The sequence below is a fragment of the Equus caballus genome, chromosome 4, assembly GCF_041296265.1.
Source record: "Equus caballus isolate H_3958 breed thoroughbred chromosome 4, TB-T2T, whole genome shotgun sequence".
Lineage (NCBI taxonomy): Eukaryota > Metazoa > Chordata > Mammalia > Perissodactyla > Equidae > Equus > Equus caballus.
Window position 1 is genome coordinate 104,881,036 of NC_091687.1, and position 18,828 is coordinate 104,899,863.

Genomic DNA, 18,828 nt, shown 5'->3' on the forward strand with positions numbered 1-18,828 from the left:
CCACCAGCTGGCCCCTCTTCCATGGCTCTGCCCTCAATGGCCCTCCCTTGTCTTTCAGGTCTAGGAATAACAATGCCTTCCCACTACAGCTAGTCTCTGAGTGATAGCATCCTTTCTCAGTTCCCTTAGCACTACCCACTTCTTGATAGACAGTCCCTCCATTAAACAAACACTCGTCTATTCAACCATGTTTGGGTGAGCCATCTCTTTGCTGCCATGACCCTGACTGGCATCCCATGCTTGTTTCGAACTCAGCCCTGTGAAAATTCTTTGAATCTCATCTTATTTGTTTCAGCCACAGCTTCGAAACTATTCGTATTTATTTTTTTAAGCCTTGTTCTTTTATTAGCTCACCCTCTGCAAAGACTTCTAGAACCAGCTCTTGCCCAGAGTTAAGCCAAAATCCACACCTTAAGAACACAGTCCTCCACAAGACTGCCCTAACTTCAGAGGTCAGCTGAAAGTTCAGAGGTCTCAGGCCACCCTCACTTCTGACCAGCGGCTACAAATTCATGGGTTCCCACTAACCTCTCAGCCTCAATAATTTGGTAGAATGACTCACAGAACTCAAGAAAGCACTATACTTACGATTACAGTTTTATTAGAAAGAATGCAAATCAGGGAGAGAGGTGGAGGGCAAGATTCGGGAAGGTCCCAAAGGCAAAGCTTGCTTGTCCTGAGGACACGTCATCCTCCCTGCGTGTTAATGTGTGACAACACGGAGAAGTGCAAATCAGGGACAGTCACTTGAGCTTCCGTGTCCAGAGGTTTTCTGATTTCATTATGAAGGCATGATTGATTGATTGGCCATGAGGTTGAACTCAATCTCCAGCCTTCGATCAGATCCCCTTGCTCCACAATTTCCTCTGACCTTCCTTCCCTCCCTAAAGGGAATCCGAATTCACTCCCCTGGCAGAATTTCCAGGGGTCCTCTCTGTTTCTAGGCTCTTTCTTCTATGGGTGTTCTCTCTGATCCACAACAAATCTACCCAAAATAAAACTTGGCACCTTCTTTGGTGCACAAACACATGCAACCACTCAAAACATCCATTGAATAGTAGCCTTTATTGAATATCTCAGTGTCATGGGGAGGAGTACACAGCACACTGAACTCTTGAACAACAAACCACTGAATGTCACATATTAGCTATTCATGTCCCCAACAGTCACTTTATTCATCCCTCTACAAGGTTTCTCACAGTCCTCACCCCATGCCGTGCTGGGCTTTTTTCTCTGATTCTTTCTCCCCACTTCCTTCCTCACTCATCTCCAGGTCTCCCCAGTATTATGTGCAGCAAGAAATAGACCCTTCTCAGTCCAAACTTGGGCCCAGAGCAGTCAGGTGCTCAAGCAGACATAACACCTTGAATTTGCTCTCCTTATAAAGAAATTGTGGTTACAAATAATAATGATAGCAAGTTGATGGAGATGTCACACCAGAATTTTTAAAAAGTGTAACCCCAGCCATGTTAGGATCAGATCCAAACTTTGCACCCTGGCATTCAGAGCCCTCCACAATCTAGCTGCCCTAAAGCCTTCCATTCTCTCCAGTGCACATCCTGAGGAGCAACGGGGCTGCTCACCTCAATACCCCTAGAGAGAATTGGTGTACGCATTCCTCCTTCAAAATGCCTCCACTCTGCAAAGCTAAGTACTAAACCATGATTGCAGTTACTCTCCATAGCATACATTTTAGAATTTGGGGTAGTACTTTATATTCAATTTTCATATATTTCTTTTGTAATATTATTCCCTAATTGTTTATTAGTCTTAATTCCAAAACAAGAGTCTAAGCACCTTGAATCCAGCTGGGAGCATCTCCTTATGCACATCTTCAGCTTAGCTCCAAGCCCAGTTCACAAGGTGGCTGGACAGCAACATCGAATGGAAGTCCTTGTGTAGCATTAGGAGGTGTTAGCAGTCATATCATTTATTGAAACACTACTGCCTAAAAGGAGATATGGTCAGAGGGGTACTTTGAGTCCTATGCCTAGGTCCCACTCTTCCCACAGAGAAGCCCTCTCGGCAGTCAGGCGATGTGATACTCATTTGCCTATGCCCTGGGTGGCCTATGGGATGGGCGCACCACTGGACAGGTGTGACCTCCTCAGGAGGGCACACTGGCAGATGCCTCCAGCCCCTGCAGCCAACCTGCTCACTTCCGAAGATTTGGCTAAGAGTAGACTTCTGTGAGGGGCTCACCTGCAAATAAAGTCCTTGTATCTGAACCAGTCACAGCAAGAGACCCATGCTCAGAACTTGTGAATCAGAGTAGTCACCTGCTTCCACCCTGACCAGTCCCAACCTCAGCAGATAAACAACGTGGCATCAGAAACATCACACACGCCAGATGAGGGCAGTTTCCCCATTCGTAGATTCATGAGACCGACATTTCCTACTACAGCATCTTCACCTTATCAAAACTCCCCCCACACCGCTCACCCAGGAAGTTGCCAACAATCAAATTTAAACAATGAGCTTGGCACGTTGAAACACGTGCTTGGCAAATCAAGATTACGGATGCTAATAAAGAAGAAAATAGAGAAGGCCTCAATCATATCTGTTCTGTCGACTTTCTTTCTCATAATCATTCTCATTCATTGTTCTTTATTATTTTCATCCAATTAATTTTAAAAATTATTATATAATTTTAGGAACATGGTATTTGTTAATACCTATTTTCAAAATTGACCATTTCTAATTTTATTTTCTACTCTTCTTTTTTTTCTCCCTCCTTTCTCCACCCATTTATTTGTTTTTCCATACTCCTAGAAAGTCATTTTACAGTTTATCAAAATGCGTTTTGCCTTCAGCTCTTCAGGAAAATATGCCACATGAAATGATTTAATTGATGCTAATTACATAAATTATTATCTAAACCACCCATTATGTGTTACGATTAAAGTTGATTTAAAGTGATTTTAAATATAAAAGTGTATAAAAACCATGAGCTATTCTCATCCTAGATGTCTAAGAAGGAAATTGGAGGTGTAAATTACTAGATATTTCTTCAGATGTTCATTTTTAATGCTTTATAATCATCTCATGAGTTCTCTTGTACAAATAAAAACACAAACCTGAAAGTCCTAAATATTTTCTGACCAGATTCTTTGAAAAAAATTATATAGTGTTTGGGCCATTCCTGCTATAAAAGTCCTTGAAATTAATGCTATCAAAGAAATGCTATATCAGCTGTGAAATGAGAATCTCTGCTCTGAGTCACTGATATTTATAAAAATTATACAGATCTATTGATACAAAATCAGTTTTTTAAAAAAACACTTTATGGTTTAAATAGTATTCAGTGTTTTTCCAGTAGGTGGAGTGTCAGACTAGAGAAAGTAGATCAACATTTGAAAGCTAATTTTTTTCTTTTTACTATTTTGAGAAATTTTTGATATAAAACATATATCACCTAACGGGTTCACTAATTCTCTTAATTGCCTCAATACTGCAGGATTTCAATTGCACTAGACCTTATGAGGCCATGTATTGTCCTGATTTCATTACCACGATAATGATGGGATAATGACAATAGTAATAAGGACTCGTAATACCTCTCATTTTAAAATTGCTTATAAAGCCATAAATGAAACCTCCTGACATCTCTGAAAGAGAAATAATGCACGTGTACAGCAAAGAAAGATCTGTCTCTTCAATCCTTTATTCCTCAAGCCTTACACATTTCTGGAAAAGAACATTCCTTGTGGATTTAATATTAGTTCAAGGCCAACGTTACCACTTCCAGTCTGTGAACCCGGGCAGACCACTGACTCTCCCTGGGACCCTGCTTCCTCTCCTGTGTTTATGGGAAGAAAGTGATAAACTACCTGTCTCTAAGGCCCCTCCCTGCTTGAACATCCCTGACCGAACCCGACCTTTGTGTAAGCATTTCCTCAGGGCTGGAAGCTCGGAGCCAAATTTGCTGAGATACATAAAGACACGTGGCAGAGACAGCTCTTCTTGTAAGGCCCGGGTCTTAGAACGGAAAGTGAGGGAACTCTGCTTCCGCCTTACAGGGCGGGTGACCCTTCCCGCCCTCCGTCTGTCACTAGGCTTGGCTGCAGTGGAATAACACACTGAACGAACAGTTTACAAAGTTGTGCCCTAGAGCTGAGTCTTAGAAGATTCTCCTTAAAGCCCCAGGGACCTGGGAAAACACTGCTCCTTAGGCCATAGTAGCAAAACATTTTCAATCAAAGAAACCTAAGTATTATCTGGTCCAACCTCCTTGTTTTACAAATGAGGAAGCTGAAGTCTAAGGAGTCTTCGTGGTGTGTTGAATGTCACACAGCTGTTCAGTGGCAGAGCCAGGACCTGTCTCCCAGCCCGTTCTCACTAGCCCTCTTACGCTGGACATCTAGGAGATGGTTTGTAAAAGCCCCCATAGTGACCCTCACAAGGAGAGCGAGTCCTTCCACCCCCTAAAGAAGGGAAACAAGGTCCTAGCAAATCAGGGGTTCTAGAGGGTTGAGCAGTAACAAGCTAAAGGTGAGACCAGCCACTTTCTCTCCTTGCATTCTCATGGCCAAGTGATTCGGGTTAGAGGGAGCCCACAGCTCCCGTTTGCAAGGTGTTTTCCATACAGAAAGACTTGGGGCCAGTGGATTCAGCTGGATCTTTCCTAACTACGGAAGCAAATTCTCCTTTCCTTGGTCTTAGGATAGGAGGATTCCAGACCCCAGGCGTAGGCTTAGGAGAAGGAGCTAAGGAGATGGGTCTGTCTGTTTAATTCTAGGCTATACCACCTCTAGCCTTGCCAGAAATTAATTGGTTAAATGGAAGTCCGTGGTGGAGCTCAGCTCATGAGGGGACTGTGTGAGGCTCAGGGCTAGTAATAAACTGAATAGATTAGAAAATAATTCCCAGAATAAGCATTCATTCATTGTATTTGGTGAAGAAAGAGCAGAAGAGCATGCCAAGCAAAGGACTCAGCACAAATGAGGCCCTGAAGCATGTTGGAGAGGAGGAAGTGGATCCAAAGGGCTGAGAGAGGTTGAGCAGCCTCAGAGCAGAGAGGCAAGAGATGACCCTCCGCTCTTTCCTCTCCTTGCTCTAGGAAGATGCCACCTATGCCACCTTCCCCTCTGATCACCTCAGGGGCCGTTTAATCTGTCGTGAAGAGGCAAAGTCTCCTTGGCTTGTCGATCTGCAGGTTACTGAAGTATTCGGTTAACTTCCCGTATGCCATGCAACACGCTCAGGCCCCTCCAGTACAGGCATTCATCGCTAACCCAAGTACAAAAGCTTGACTATTTCTCATGTATTCCATGGTTCTGTTACAGAGGAGAGTGTTTCTTGGCCTCTTTCTTCTCCTTAAGTCTCCCTATGAGTCAATAGGGTTTATGAGCAGCTTAGGCCAGAAAGAAATTAAGGTAGGAGGCAACATGACCTCCCAGATGTTGACCTACCATCTGCATCTTTGGTTGCTCTTGGAATTATAGGGATGGTCATGTGGCCTGGAAGTATAGGTTGGGAAGAGGCTGACATGCTGTCCCCCCAATGATGCACTTGTGGTTCTCAGCCATGTGGTCCCAGGAACGGGCTATGCTGAACTCAAGTCTCCTGGAGTAGCGGGGAGTGTCCCAGGGCATAAAGATTCAGAGTCCCAGATTAGCCATGAGTCTGTCTCCCTCGATGCAGTCTTTGAGGATGGAGTCAGGTTCACTCGCTCAAACCTGACGGCCATAAAATTCTATGAGGGCTTCAGTCAATCGAGTCATCCATAGGGCTCATCTCCTCGAAGAACAGATGTTCTGATGCAAGTAAAAGCTAGGGTTCCCATACCTTAAAGACACACGCACACTCAAACATACAGGTGTGAGCACAGCTCAGCCAGTGATGACTCACTTAATAAATGTTAAGTGAGCACCTAAGATGGTCCAGGCCCATTGCCTGTGGGTTATAAATGGACCAAGTGGTTTACAAGATGATGCTGCAGAAAAGAGCCAAAAGCGCAGAGGAGAGGTGCTGTCCCCTGGGCTCCAACATCCAGGTGTATTTCTTTACTGCCTGCTTAGCCCACTGCTCAAGGTTTCACAAATATGAGCCATATCAGGCCCTGCGCTAGCTCCCAGGCAAGGAGAGGTCCATGGGGCAGGGCCCTTGTCCTCACAAAGTCACTGTCTAGCCAGGGGATGGGAAGGGACAGGCTGCAAAACTGTAATTGGTGGCAGGCCCACAATTAACTACTTTTTTATCTCCCGCTCCCATCTGAGTTTATTCCATGTCCTCTCCATCAACGGGAACAAAATGATTCTGGAGTCAGCAAGAGCAGAAAACATTTAGATGAATTTGATGCTGGGGTTAAGTCCTGCTCTTTCGGATTCTCAGTTGTGAGTGGCCTGAGGCTTGCAGGTCCCCCAGCTACAGACCCCCAGATGGGATGGAGATTAAGGTGGGAGAGAAAGATATGGTCTCTGCTCTTCAAATTCCTCTCCTGTAAAGTCCGTAGGCATTTCATGATGGAGGGATGGTTCGAGATGGATAACGGATGTGAACTGAGCTGACCATCGTTTCTTACTCCTGACATCTGTTCACAGCAGCCTCGGATCAGGTTTAGCCTTTAGCTTCAACTGGGAGTAAAAATATCCATCAAGATGGTGTGTCCCAAATTCAATATCTCTGAGCTAAATTCTAAGTATTTCCAAAAATTAGGGATTAGGAAAGGAGGCAAGACATCTCGGCCCTTGTCTAGTGGCCCAGAAATCCGCCTGCGATGGCAGGATATCCCGTCCCTTCATCTCAGGAGAGGGGGCCAGGCCCCTCCAGCGGTGAGACATCATCCACACGCTTAGGTCTTTCTCCCCTGTTCCTCCCCTACCGTCTCCATTTCATCCCCCAAACATAAACAGGCTGATGAAGTCCCTTCAAACTGTGGCCTAAGAATGGAAATGAAGCGAAATCGCAAAATAGTACCTGAACGGCCGGTAAAGCTCTCAACTCTGCGTGTAGGACACGAGCCCCAGCCTGAACCAATATGCTTTTAATGATTTAATGGTAAATGCTGAACAAATTAGTGTTCCCTTAAGGTTGTCCTCGGGCACACGGAGTCACAGTCTTTAATTTTAATGAGCTTCTATTACACAATCTCTTATTGCCTCTTAACTGCCAGTGAAATGACCACCAGCTAAATGTACAGCAAAATAGCTCAGGTGGACCCCAAAGAAATTACCTTGAAATTATTACACTCAACCGTGGCCAATGCACCAGGCTTCATTTGAAAAGAGGCGGCCGGCAACACAAGTGAACCGATATCAGGGGACGGGTCCTGAGGCTTTTCAGGTGGTGCTTTTCTTGCCTTATCTGACTTAATGTATTTTCCTTTTTAAATGTAAGTATTTAAAATGCAGCTGGTCCTCTCCCTTCCCGAGGTGAGACGGCTGGGCTGGTTCAGGGGACCGTCACGTGCAGCTTACCAGTTTGTCTTTGCAGCCAGATATGGCTGGGTTAGAATGCCAACTCTGCCACTTACTTTCTTTCTGATTTTGGACCCTTTCTGTAATATGGAAACAGAGAACACCTATTCAATATCTATTAAATAAGATGTGATAAGTCTAGCATAAGCCTTGCACACAGTAGGTGCTCAATATTTGCTTCCTCCTTTTCCTGGTGCAGCCGTCTGGGTCCTGTCAGGAGATAGAAACCACACAGTAGGTTAAATATGGGGTGTTTGATATAAGAATAAACTATGATACAGGGAACTCTAAGATTTAAGGAAAACCCTCTAGAGTTTCCTAGAGCCAGCCTGGGCTGAGGGAGGGTACCCACAGGAGGACAGACGTGGAGGGTTTCAGAGCTCGTTGGAGAAGGTGTGGTTGCTCAGCTCCAGACAGCACAGAAGTTCACAGGTTGGCCAGGCTGGAGCTGGTCTGGAGGTGCAGGGCAGGCAGCAGGCCACCCTGTGGCGTGCAGGTGGGAGGGCAGGGGACAGGTACTCAGTGGCCGGCGATGGGCGTGTGCCGCGGGGGGCAGGAGGCCTTCGGAGCTCTCAGGCCACCCACGGGCTGCACAGGGGCTATAGTTTTCCACGTCAAGGGGGCTTGTCACCAAGCAAGCCCACCAGTCAGAGGGGTCACACTCTGGGCCTGTGGCTCAGGCAGACTCCACTTCATGAATGAATTATGACTCAGGATATTTACAGATAAACCAAAACCAGGCAGGAGCACTGATAGGTTAGATGACAGAATGAAGATTCAAAACTTTGGCTTCAAAACAAAAGAAATAAAATTTAACATAAATAAATGTAAATTTTCGTTTTGGGTTCAAGCCATCAACTGCATGTATTATATGGGAATGGAAAGAGCTGAAAGTAACCTACGGGGACAAACTCGGAATTTCATTTTGCTGCGAGCTCAGTACAATTAATATAAGATGGCTGCTGAAGAGCCAGGTCTGTCTGGTCTGGACCCGTAGAAAGGGCTCGGAGGAAGGAAGCTGTTTCCACTGCGCGGGCCAGGCCACCCCCGAGGACTGGTCTTACTCTGTGCCCACTGCTTGAAGAGTTGTATTAGTGAATGTCAGCACATTTTTATTGAGGACCTACCACGTGCTCTGCACTGTACTGGGCCCGAAGACACAAGAAATCTAAAAGTCTAAATGTAGAAATTTGATATTTTTTAAAGATTGTCTTCTATAAATCCATAAAATGAAATACCTGTCATTCATTACAAATGACGATTTAGTTGTATATTCACTGACACAGAAAGAGTTTCATAATACTCTTTCTCACAATGCAAATACATAATTGTTAAGTAATGAAAAGTAAATGCAAAACCATATGGGTGGTTGGGTTCCTTTCCATTTTTGAAAAAAATCAAAAGAATGTAACATTAGTTATCACCAGGTGGTTTTTTTCTGCCACTCTCTATTATTCTTTTCTCTGTAATGAACATGTATCGTGTGTATCATTTTTAAGTTCTTTAACAAGACAGATTAAAGCATAGGCAGGGTTTAGGGGCAGGTCATCGCCGGAAAGCATTGCAGGCTAGCCTGTTAGTTACAATAGCGTTTTGCGCGTAGCCTTTTGACAACAGGTAACAGGTGGATGGAGGGACGGCAGCAGTGACCCATATAAGCCACTAGATGGCGCCAGAGCAGCTAGATAATATTTGGTCTCAGAAACTGAGTCGCCTTTGCTTCAGAGAAACAACTTTATGATTTAAAATATTTAAGATTCTCCAGCTGGAATAAGTTTTGTTAACGATACATCGAAATTATAGAAAGCTTTTCAAAATTATAGTCGAACATGCCAATGATTGCTTTAATAGTGTTGTCGAACTTCTGTTACAACGCTACCAGATACTCACCCTTGCACAAAAACTTACAATACCGGTTCTGCAGGCCCAAACTCCCCAAATTCCTGAGATGTGATGACTCGCTGGCTCTTAACCCTGACTATTCGAGGACCTCTAGGTTTCTAGGAAGCAGTTTCAAGCTTCAGGCGTAGGTAGTCATTCCTGAAAGCAGCTGTTCTCAACGCGGCCCGTGAGATTGGCGCCCCGCCGGATCCTCCCCGCCGGCCTCCTGCAGCTCCGCGCACCTGGGCCGCGTGAGCAGCGAGGGCCGGAGCGGACCTCGGTCCTGGAGTCTGCGCTGCGGTCCGCGGCAAGCTGCCTCCTGCGCGCGGCTCCCATCGGCACGCCCGCGGCCGGACAGCGACTCCCCGTTTTCGTCTGACCGCGCCTTTTCTCGTGCTTAGCTTAGCAGGTGTTAACGAAAACGAAAGGTTACAAAGAGCTTTTTCACAGGCGGACACAGAAAAGCGCAGAAAGCTCTCGGAGCTCCTAGTTAGGGACACGCAACTAGACCATATCGGTTTTAAAAAGACAGCGAAGGCAGAGAAAGCCACATAGGGGCTCCAAAGACAAGAGAAGTGCTGTGATTCTGGGACCCCACCGTCTGCCCTTTGTCCAAGGGAAATGTCATCTGAAATGTGTCTTGTGCTGACAGCCGTTATCTGTAAGCTCTTTCCCTCTGCTTCATTTTTCCCTCCCTCTGCTGCCAACTCACCCCCACTCTCAAAGGACAGCTCTGCTGGAGCAAATGGGTCTTTGTCCCCATCAGGCGCTAATGTCCCTGCCCTGTGGCAGAAAGGAGAAATCACCCTCATTATGATAAGTGAGGAAAACTGTGTATATTACCCAGCTTGAATCTCAGCATCTGAATAGATAGACAGGTAGGTATTGTGCAGATCAATATTTATTGCTCTGTAAGCTGATAGTACCAAAAGGTGAAGAAAACAGGACAGTAAGAGGATCCTGAAGAAAATTCATTGCTATGGGTGTAGCATTTTCTGTCTCAGAGGTCGACACTGGAGATCGGATCCAGCAGATTTTACTCTATTAAAATGAGCAAGGATCTTCATCCAGCAGGTAAATTATCCCCAGAAAATGTGCCTAAGCTGGAGATCAATTCATTTGGGCCTTCACTTAGCGAGCTCAAATCGTTTTCAAATAATCCCGGCGAGGAGTAGATGAACATCCCGTTTTCTCAGGCTGGTATTTCAGAGACAGCGCTGTGGCAATAAGATAATGCGAGATATCCGGAAACCAGGGTTCAAAGAGCGACGTCACCCCCCGGGAAGATTTGATTCCAGTGCAGGAGAGCGACGTTCTTCTAACAGTGTCTCTTCTTTTCTTCCTGCAGCTTGACCATTATCCTTCTGTGAGTTACCATCTGCCAAGTTCATCTGACACGCTGTTCAATTCTCCCAAGTCGCTCTTTCTGGGAAAAGTTATAGGTAAGAGTTTGGGGTAAATTGCTCACGTAATATATTCTAAAGCTACTAATTTGCCTTTGAAATACATTGTGATTTGTGCTTGGGGTTCTAAGTCAGTGATGATACTGGAACCAACATTGTTTGGTGTGTGACATAAACTAAAACGTAAGTAAAGCTGAGTGTCTGCTCCCGGCTTCTTTATGTAAAATTTGTTCGTTGGTTTATTAAAGACCTCTACCTACTAACAATATTTAACTTTACTTTTTTTTATTCTAAGCATATCAACATGATTCTCTCCTCTTCTCACTCTTGAGAAAGCTACCTGGTACTATTTGCAAATTAGAAAGCCAATAGGAATTGGAAAATTATAACAGAATATCCTCCCCTGTGTGTGATTGTGAATTTAACAGTCAACCCTGGCCCTTTACTATAAATCAGTGCTGTTAAGATTAAAATATAGATATGCTTGGTTAAATATTTTTAAATGATTAATATAAAGCCAATGAATTTTTTTTCTATGAGAACATACATTGTGAACCCAAAATGGAAACAGTAAGATGGTGGATAATGTGCAGGCCAAGGAGGAGGTGACTCTGTGTCCAGTGGATAACAGTGATCAGAATGGTATTAATCCTGAAAAGCACTCACTTAAAAAGATGGGGGCAAATAATGGGGAGAACAGGATACCCACCTATAATAAAAACAATAATATCCGCTTAGGTAGGACATCTGCAGGCCAAGCTCTGTTTTAAGCACTTGAGATACATGAACTCATTTAACCTTCATAGCAATTGCATGAGATAATTAAGATTATTATGCGAGAGAATGCAAGATTACTGTCTCCATTTTACAGTTGAGAAAACTGGGGTACAGAAAGGTTAAACAACCTCGCCAAAACCACCTACTTAATAAGTGGTGGAACCATAACTTGAACCCCAGCAGTCAGACACCTCCCTCTCTGCTCCTAACTACGGTGCTGAACTCTCTGTGCTGACTGACTTAGAAATGAAAGGAGAAAGACAGAAGAAGATTTTGGCAGCAGAGGTTGACCAGTTGAGGGATGAGTCCTACATCTCATGCCAGAAAGTGGCCAAGAGCAAAAAGTATTCCTGGACTTAGAACCAGGACCACGCCAGGCAAGACAGCAGGCAAGCAGAGTTGTATGTAAGGCCGCCAGAGGGAAAGACCACATCCTCAGTGAAAAGACAGGAAGGGGTGGACACAGCTCAGTCAGTGGGTGGAAGTGGAAAAGAAATGGGGACCAAAATTCATTGACCACCCATGTGTAGTAGGCATTGTGCTAAACATTTTACATGTGTAAATGTGACAACTAAATGTTACAACAACCCAGTGAAGCAAGACCTGTGATTATTATCCTCATTTTACAGAGGAGGAAACTGAAGCTGAGGGAGTCAATTTGCAGAAGTTGTTTAACTAGTGTGTGGCAAAGCAGAGTTTTGAAGGCAGGTCTCTCTGACGAGAGTCCAGGTCCTAAGTAGATCAAAAGGACCTGTCCAGAAGGATGCAAATGGAAATCGAGTGATGCCATTAATTAGCAACCAGAAATGGCTGTTCAGTGGAATAGAGCGTTGGCATTCATAAGGCAGATATCCTGAGACATTGGTGATGCCCCATACCACCAGAGGCATTCCTACAATTCAGTCAAGAATAATCGAAAATTTTAAGTGCTCCTTCATGGCTGAAATGATTCCATCCAAACAAACTTTACACTATGACACTGTGATATTCCTAAAGACACTACTCTCTGATATTCCTAAAGCAACATCCACCATGAACATACCTGAAACAATGGGCCTCGTTACTCCATAAACCTCACAAACTCAAGTTTTGACAGGAATGGTGGGTGATTGCTGCTTTCCCTCATGATAAGTAACTCTCTCTGGCTCATTAGGGTTTCAGGTCACGTGATTCAGTTCTCACTTTGGTAAACTTACAATATACAGTGTGGCAGGGACCTTCAAGGTCAGGAACAAATAACATCGTAAAGGCAACATCCTCTGTAACTAGGAATCTACTGTGCTGTCAATCTGTGCCAAGCTAAAAGCATGACGCAAACCTCAGATGTGCGAGGGTTATACCCAGAGTTTTGTGTACATTACATCACAGGAAATTGTGCTGTGCACATAAACTTACTGTGTGTGGCAATAAGTTATGAGAAGAACACATAAATACCTATAAGGAAGTCACAATCCCGAGATGGACATGGTGTCATGTGCATGAGAGTAGGTTGGGCTCCCGCGACGGGTCCCCAGTGCACTGACTTCCAGCAGAGACTGACGCTCCGCACCAGCCCGTGAGCTCCCTGCAGACCAAGGCAGCGTCTCTTAGTTCCACTGTATCCTCACAAGGAGCGAGTGCTCAATAAATATTTGTTGAATTAATAAAGAACAAAAGGAAAAAGAAACGAAAAGAATATCCTCCTAGAAGTATACTGCCCAGTGGGAGGGCATGGATGCTGCTGCTGATACGATCAATGAAGTTAGCACAGAGGCAGGGTCTGTAGTTCTCACACACCTTGCAATCCGGTTTTTCTAACAGCAGGTGTCTGATAATAATAGAGGAGAAAGAATGTAGGCTTTGGAATCAGGCAGAGCTGGTATCTTAGACAGCTCGGACTGCTGTAACAGAAGACCACACAAACAACAGAAACTTGAGGCCAGCCCGGTGGTGTAGTGGTTAAGTTTGCACGCTCTGCTTCAGCAGCCCAGCATCGCAGATTCGGATCTGGGAGTGAACATGTACACCACTGGTCAAGCCGTGCTGTGGCAATGACCCATATGCAAAGTAGCGGAAGATTGGCACAGATGTTAGTTGAGGGCCATCTTCTTCACACACACACAAAAACGTGTTCCAGTCTTGTGGGTGTCGTAAAAGAAAAGCAAAAAAAAAAAAACAAAACGGAAATTGGAGCTGGTCCCGTGGCCAAGTGGTTAAGTTCACACGCTCTGCTGCGGCGGCCCAGGGTTTCACCAGTTCGAATCCTGGGCGTGGACATGGCACCACTCATCAGGCCATGCTGAGGTGGCATCCCACATGCCACAACTAGAAGGACCCGCAACTAAAAAAGTACACAACTATGTACCGGGGGACTTTGGGAGAAAAAGGAAAAAGAAAATATTTTTTAAAAAATGTTACAAAGAGTAGAATTAAAAAAAAAACAAAACAGAAATTTATTTCTCACGGTTCTGGAGCTGGGAAATCTGAGATCCAGGTGCCAGCAGATCTGGTGTCTGCTAGGGGCTCTCTTCCTAGTTTGCAGACAGCTGTCTTCTCACTGTATCCTCAATTGGCAGAGCAAGGAAGCAAGCTCTCTTGTATCTCTGCTGATAAGGCACTAATCTCATTCCTGAGGGCTTCACCCAAAGTCCCCGCCTCCTAATGCCATCCCATTGGGGGTTAGGATTTCCACATATGACTTTGGGGGACGCAAACATTCCGTCCAAAGCAGCTGGTTACATTTGAATCCAGGCTCTGCCTCTCATGAGCACTGAAACTTTGGGCACAATACTTGAACCTCCCAAGGCCTGGCTTCTCTCGGTTACAAAATGGGGACACAAATGCCTACTTGCAGGCTATCGTCTCCCTGAGGGAGGAATATGCTGTCTTTTATTTTTTTTTTACACCAATCTATTTGCAGCTGCCAGATCAGTGCCTAGCATGTAGAGCGTACTCAAAAAATATTTGCGGAATACATGAAGTACTCTTTTAGTATTAAGCTAATAACATCTTAGGAAGCATCCAGCACAATGCCTGATACATAAATAAAGAAAACTATTACCAGGTTTTGATGCTGGCTCCATATCCGTCATTGTGGTATCTGTTTTAAGTGCAGTGCTCTCTGTAATCCTCCCGACATCGCCCCAGACCGCTGTCACCCTCATCGTGTGGAATAGGGAACCAAAGCTCAGAAAGCTTTTCTCAAAGCAGGTTTCCCAACAGCAGCACTGTTGCCATTTGGGGACAGATAATTCCTTGTTGTGGGGGCTTCCTGTGCATTGTAGGATGTTTAGCAGCATCCGTGGCCTCTACCCACTAGGTACAAGCAGCACCCCCCAGCTGTGATCATCAAAAATGTCTCCAGACATTGCCAGATGTTCCCCAGGAGGGCAAAGTCACCACCAGTTGAGAACCACCAGCTTAACGTCCCCCAGCCAGTCTTTGGTGGAGCTGGGATTTGAAACGAGTGATGTGTGGCACCAAGAGCTAGGCATGGCTTCCTGATAACACCTGCCTCTCTCAGAATGGGGAAGCAAGAAGGATTGATACCCTGAGGATAAATTCTGTTAATACGATCAAGGAGCTACCGTGAGAATCAAAAAAGACATGGGGGTGGCCTGGGGAGGCTAATCATTGGCCACCTCTTCAAGCCAATATTCTTTAAATATTTGTTCTTTCAGTAGGGGCAGGATTGGTGAGAAGCATTTTTAAATTTCCCTTTGAAAGGGACGTATACTTTAGTGAGAAACAACCAATATGCATTCGCCAGCTAGGTAAATATTCATCTGTGAAGACGGATTGAACTTCAGATATCTCATGTACACTAGTGAGTTTGTGACACCCCCTGGGGATCAATGCCCCCAAGTTGCTGCATAGCTGGGTCAGCTGCTAATCAGAAACTGAGCCCATAGAAGAACAAAAAGGAGATGGATCTAAATAAATAATATGACTCCACATGGAGCTCTGTGATGAGCACTGCTTGAAAAAGGACACATAAAAAGGATGGAAGAAGGGGAACCCAGTCAAGGAGTCTCATCGTTCTAAAGGGAACGGAGGAAATTTATCCTAGAAATAAAAGTGTGATCACTGTCAACCAACATCAGAATTTTAGAATGAGTTGTTACATTTCTGAGTCCTTCAAGAAGGAAGTCAGGATCGCTAGCAACGAGCAAAGCTTCACAAAGTATGAATTTCAGCAGACCTGGTTATGTCCATTTTTCATCATTTACTGGCTGACTTTCATCGCAGACTTTATGTATCTGATTTTCAGCAACAGATTTAATAGTCTCTCAAGAAATCTTTAAGTCAGGAGAGAAACACAACTGGAAGCCTGCAGCAGAGTCTTCTGTTTACTCATTTTTTTTTCAACATTTCTGTCAATGCCTTGGATGAAGACACAGATAGAAAGTTTATTAAGTTTGCAAATGACACAAAGCTGAGAGGGATGGTTTAATAAGCTGGATGATGAAAAACACTTCCAAAGCATCTTGACAGGCTAGAAAGATAGGATAAAAATAATGAGTTGAAATATAATAGAGATAAACTTAATTCCTGTACTTAGACCAAAAATAAAAGCACATAAGTAGAAGATGGAAGGCTCCTGGTATCATGAAAAAGACTCAGGGGGTTAGTTCGATGGGGAGTTTGATACAAGCCAACATTACGTGGTGATAGACTTTTAAATAAATATAATACTGAGCTACGTTAATAAGAGAATTGTGTCCAGAGCAAGGAGCACAGTCGAACCCCAGCTGGGATGTCATGGCCTGTCCTAGACTCCTCATTTTAAAATGGATGTTAATCTTCTGAGGAGAAGACCAGATAGACAGAGGACCCATAAAGGAAAAATCAAAAGACCTGGGGATAGTTATTCAGAAAAAGATATGATTTAAGAGAAGTGGGAGAATCAATTTTCGATCTTTGGTGAAGGCTGCGTGAAGGAAGGCTTGGACCCTGTACAGGCCACTCGACGGGACCGAAGTAGACAGTGAAGGAAGATTTCAGGTCCCTGCGACAAGGAACTGCCTAAGGACTGGAGCTATTCAAAGATGAGTGGCTGCTATTTTGAAGTGGTAGACTCTTCATTATTGAGAGTATTCAACAAAGGCTAAATGGAAATTTGTCTGTACTTTAAGGAGTTTTCTGGATTGAGTGAAACCAGATTAGCTAAAGCCTAAAAACCCTTGAAACAATTAGATTTATAATGGGAGTAATTTTATTTTCAAAAAAGATGAGAAATGCAATGTTAAAGTAGAGAAGTTTCTCCTGTTCCATGTGAGAACAAAAAGGATAATTATATTCAGACTTCCTGTGTATCATACAGCGCTATGGATATATCATGGATATGAATTTAGAAGAATGTCACTATACCGCCCATCACATCACTAGACGTTCAGTGTTATTAAATATACAGCCTCTGTTTTCAGGATGGCATATCCATTTTATTTTTAATTTTAGAAAATTAATTCTGAGCCCTCTTTATTCATTTTTTCAAATTAACCATTTGTGCCATTGTTGTAAATCATAGTAATATAAAATCATAATCAAGTAGATCTGTTTTATAATAAAAAGGCAGTAACTCCTTTGTGTAAATTTGAGAAGCTGTGCTTGAAAGAAGCTGAATACTAAGGCAGAGTAATCATTGCTTTACTGATCAATGCTATTTCTGAGTGGCAATGTCTGGGGTGGTAATATTAATAGAGAACAGCTATCCATTTGAATTTAATATAGTTTGTAAGGCATATTGGTCCCAGACCTAATATTTTCCAAACTACCATTATCTGAAGCAACTCTGATAGAAGATGTACCTATTGGTAGCCACTATATGATTTCCATTATAATCTAAAATGTGAATATTATAATCTGTTGACAAGAAATCCTCATTCTAGGGCTTTCCAAAACTTTCTGGAACTTTGGCAAAGCCTCCTTACAGCAGGAAATGACATACTATGTCTTCATTCATTGGTGAGGTGGTATACTGTGGTAGGTGTTATGCTATTCACTGAACATTTCTAGCCAAGAAGTTATGAGTAGAAAAGACATGTGCAATTTCTGGGCTAGAACATTTGGTTGCTGGTGCAAGACCCCCTGGAGTCCTTCTGTCCCTTTGGCATGGTGTCTGACAAACCTCAAGACAGTGGTTGGTCCATCAACTGGGTTCCTCTGTGACCACAATGAACAGAGAATTCCGTTGACTCATGATGAACCTATAGTATGAGAAAGAAAAAAGCCTTTGCTTTTTTAAGCTACCAAGACTATAGGGCTATTTGTTACTGCAGCCCAACCTAGCCTCTCCTGATTGACACATAAGGATTGCAGCTAAGAACAGCCTTGCTATCACACACGTGGGTTTACAGTCTTACTCTGTCACTTACAAACAGTATAACTTGGACAGGTTACTTGATATCTTGTACATCTGTTTCCTCGTGTGTAAAATAGGAATAGTAGCAGTCCCTGCTTCACAGGATTCAGCATAATAATACGTGCTTAGCAGGTAGCACCTTAGCAGGATCTGCCACATGGTATGGGTGTGATAAGCATTAATTATTTTTATTGAATCATAATTAAACAAGTATGAAGTCATCATTTGTCAGTACCAGGCATTATACACATCGTTGGAGTACCAGTGGTGTCCAAGACAGGCAGAGTGTCTGCCTTTAGAGGGCTTACGTTCTAACTGGAAGAAAGAAGCTGATGAAAAGGCAATGAAGTAGAAGGACACATGGCAGGAAAAATGGAAGATGGGGTACAGGATTCTTTGGGAGCAAGTAGGAAAGGAACTTAACCCAATCTAGGAAATGAGGGAAGGCATACCAGCGGAAGTGACATGGAAGCTGAGACTGGAATGATAAGTTAGAATGCTCTGGACAAAGGCATGGGGTGGAGTGGAGGGGCTTTTCAGTTCTCTGTTGCTGTACAACAATCCACCCAAAACTTTGTGGCTTAAACAGTACTTTATTATTTTGCACAATTCTGTGGCCCAACTGGATGGCTGTTCTTCTTCGTGTGGTCTTAGCTGGGGCATAAGGATGACTATATGGTCCAAAGTGGCCTCATGCACATGGCCACGCAGTAGTTTAGCTGAGGCTGTCAGCCAGGGGCCTCAGTTCTCCCCCGCGGGCTCCACAATGTGGCTGCTTGGGCTGCCTCCCTGCATGGCAGCCAGGCTCTAAGAAGGAGCATTCCAAAGAGCAGAGGTGCAAGCTAGAGATCTCTAAGACCACGCCTCAGAAGTTATAGACATCCCTTTTACCACATGCTATTGGCCAAAATCTGGGCTCCAGCCCACATTCCAGGAAAGAGGACACGGACTCTAATTCATGATGGCTTAGTGGCAAGGTCACATGGCAAAGGCGTGGGATGGGAGGCAT

At 44.1% G+C, this 18,828-nt stretch overlaps 1 protein-coding gene across 1 annotated transcript in view; it reads left to right on the plus strand.

The window, feature by feature from the left end:
- Positions 1-18,828, plus strand: part of CNTNAP2 (contactin associated protein 2) — a 1,879,249-nt gene that overhangs the window by 1,750,402 nt on the left and 110,019 nt on the right. Inside the window, exon 21 of the mRNA XM_070265133.1 lies at positions 10,648-10,741. Within this exon, the coding sequence (XP_070121234.1) occupies positions 10,648-10,741 (94 nt within the window). The remainder of the gene's footprint in view (positions 1-10,647; positions 10,742-18,828) is intronic.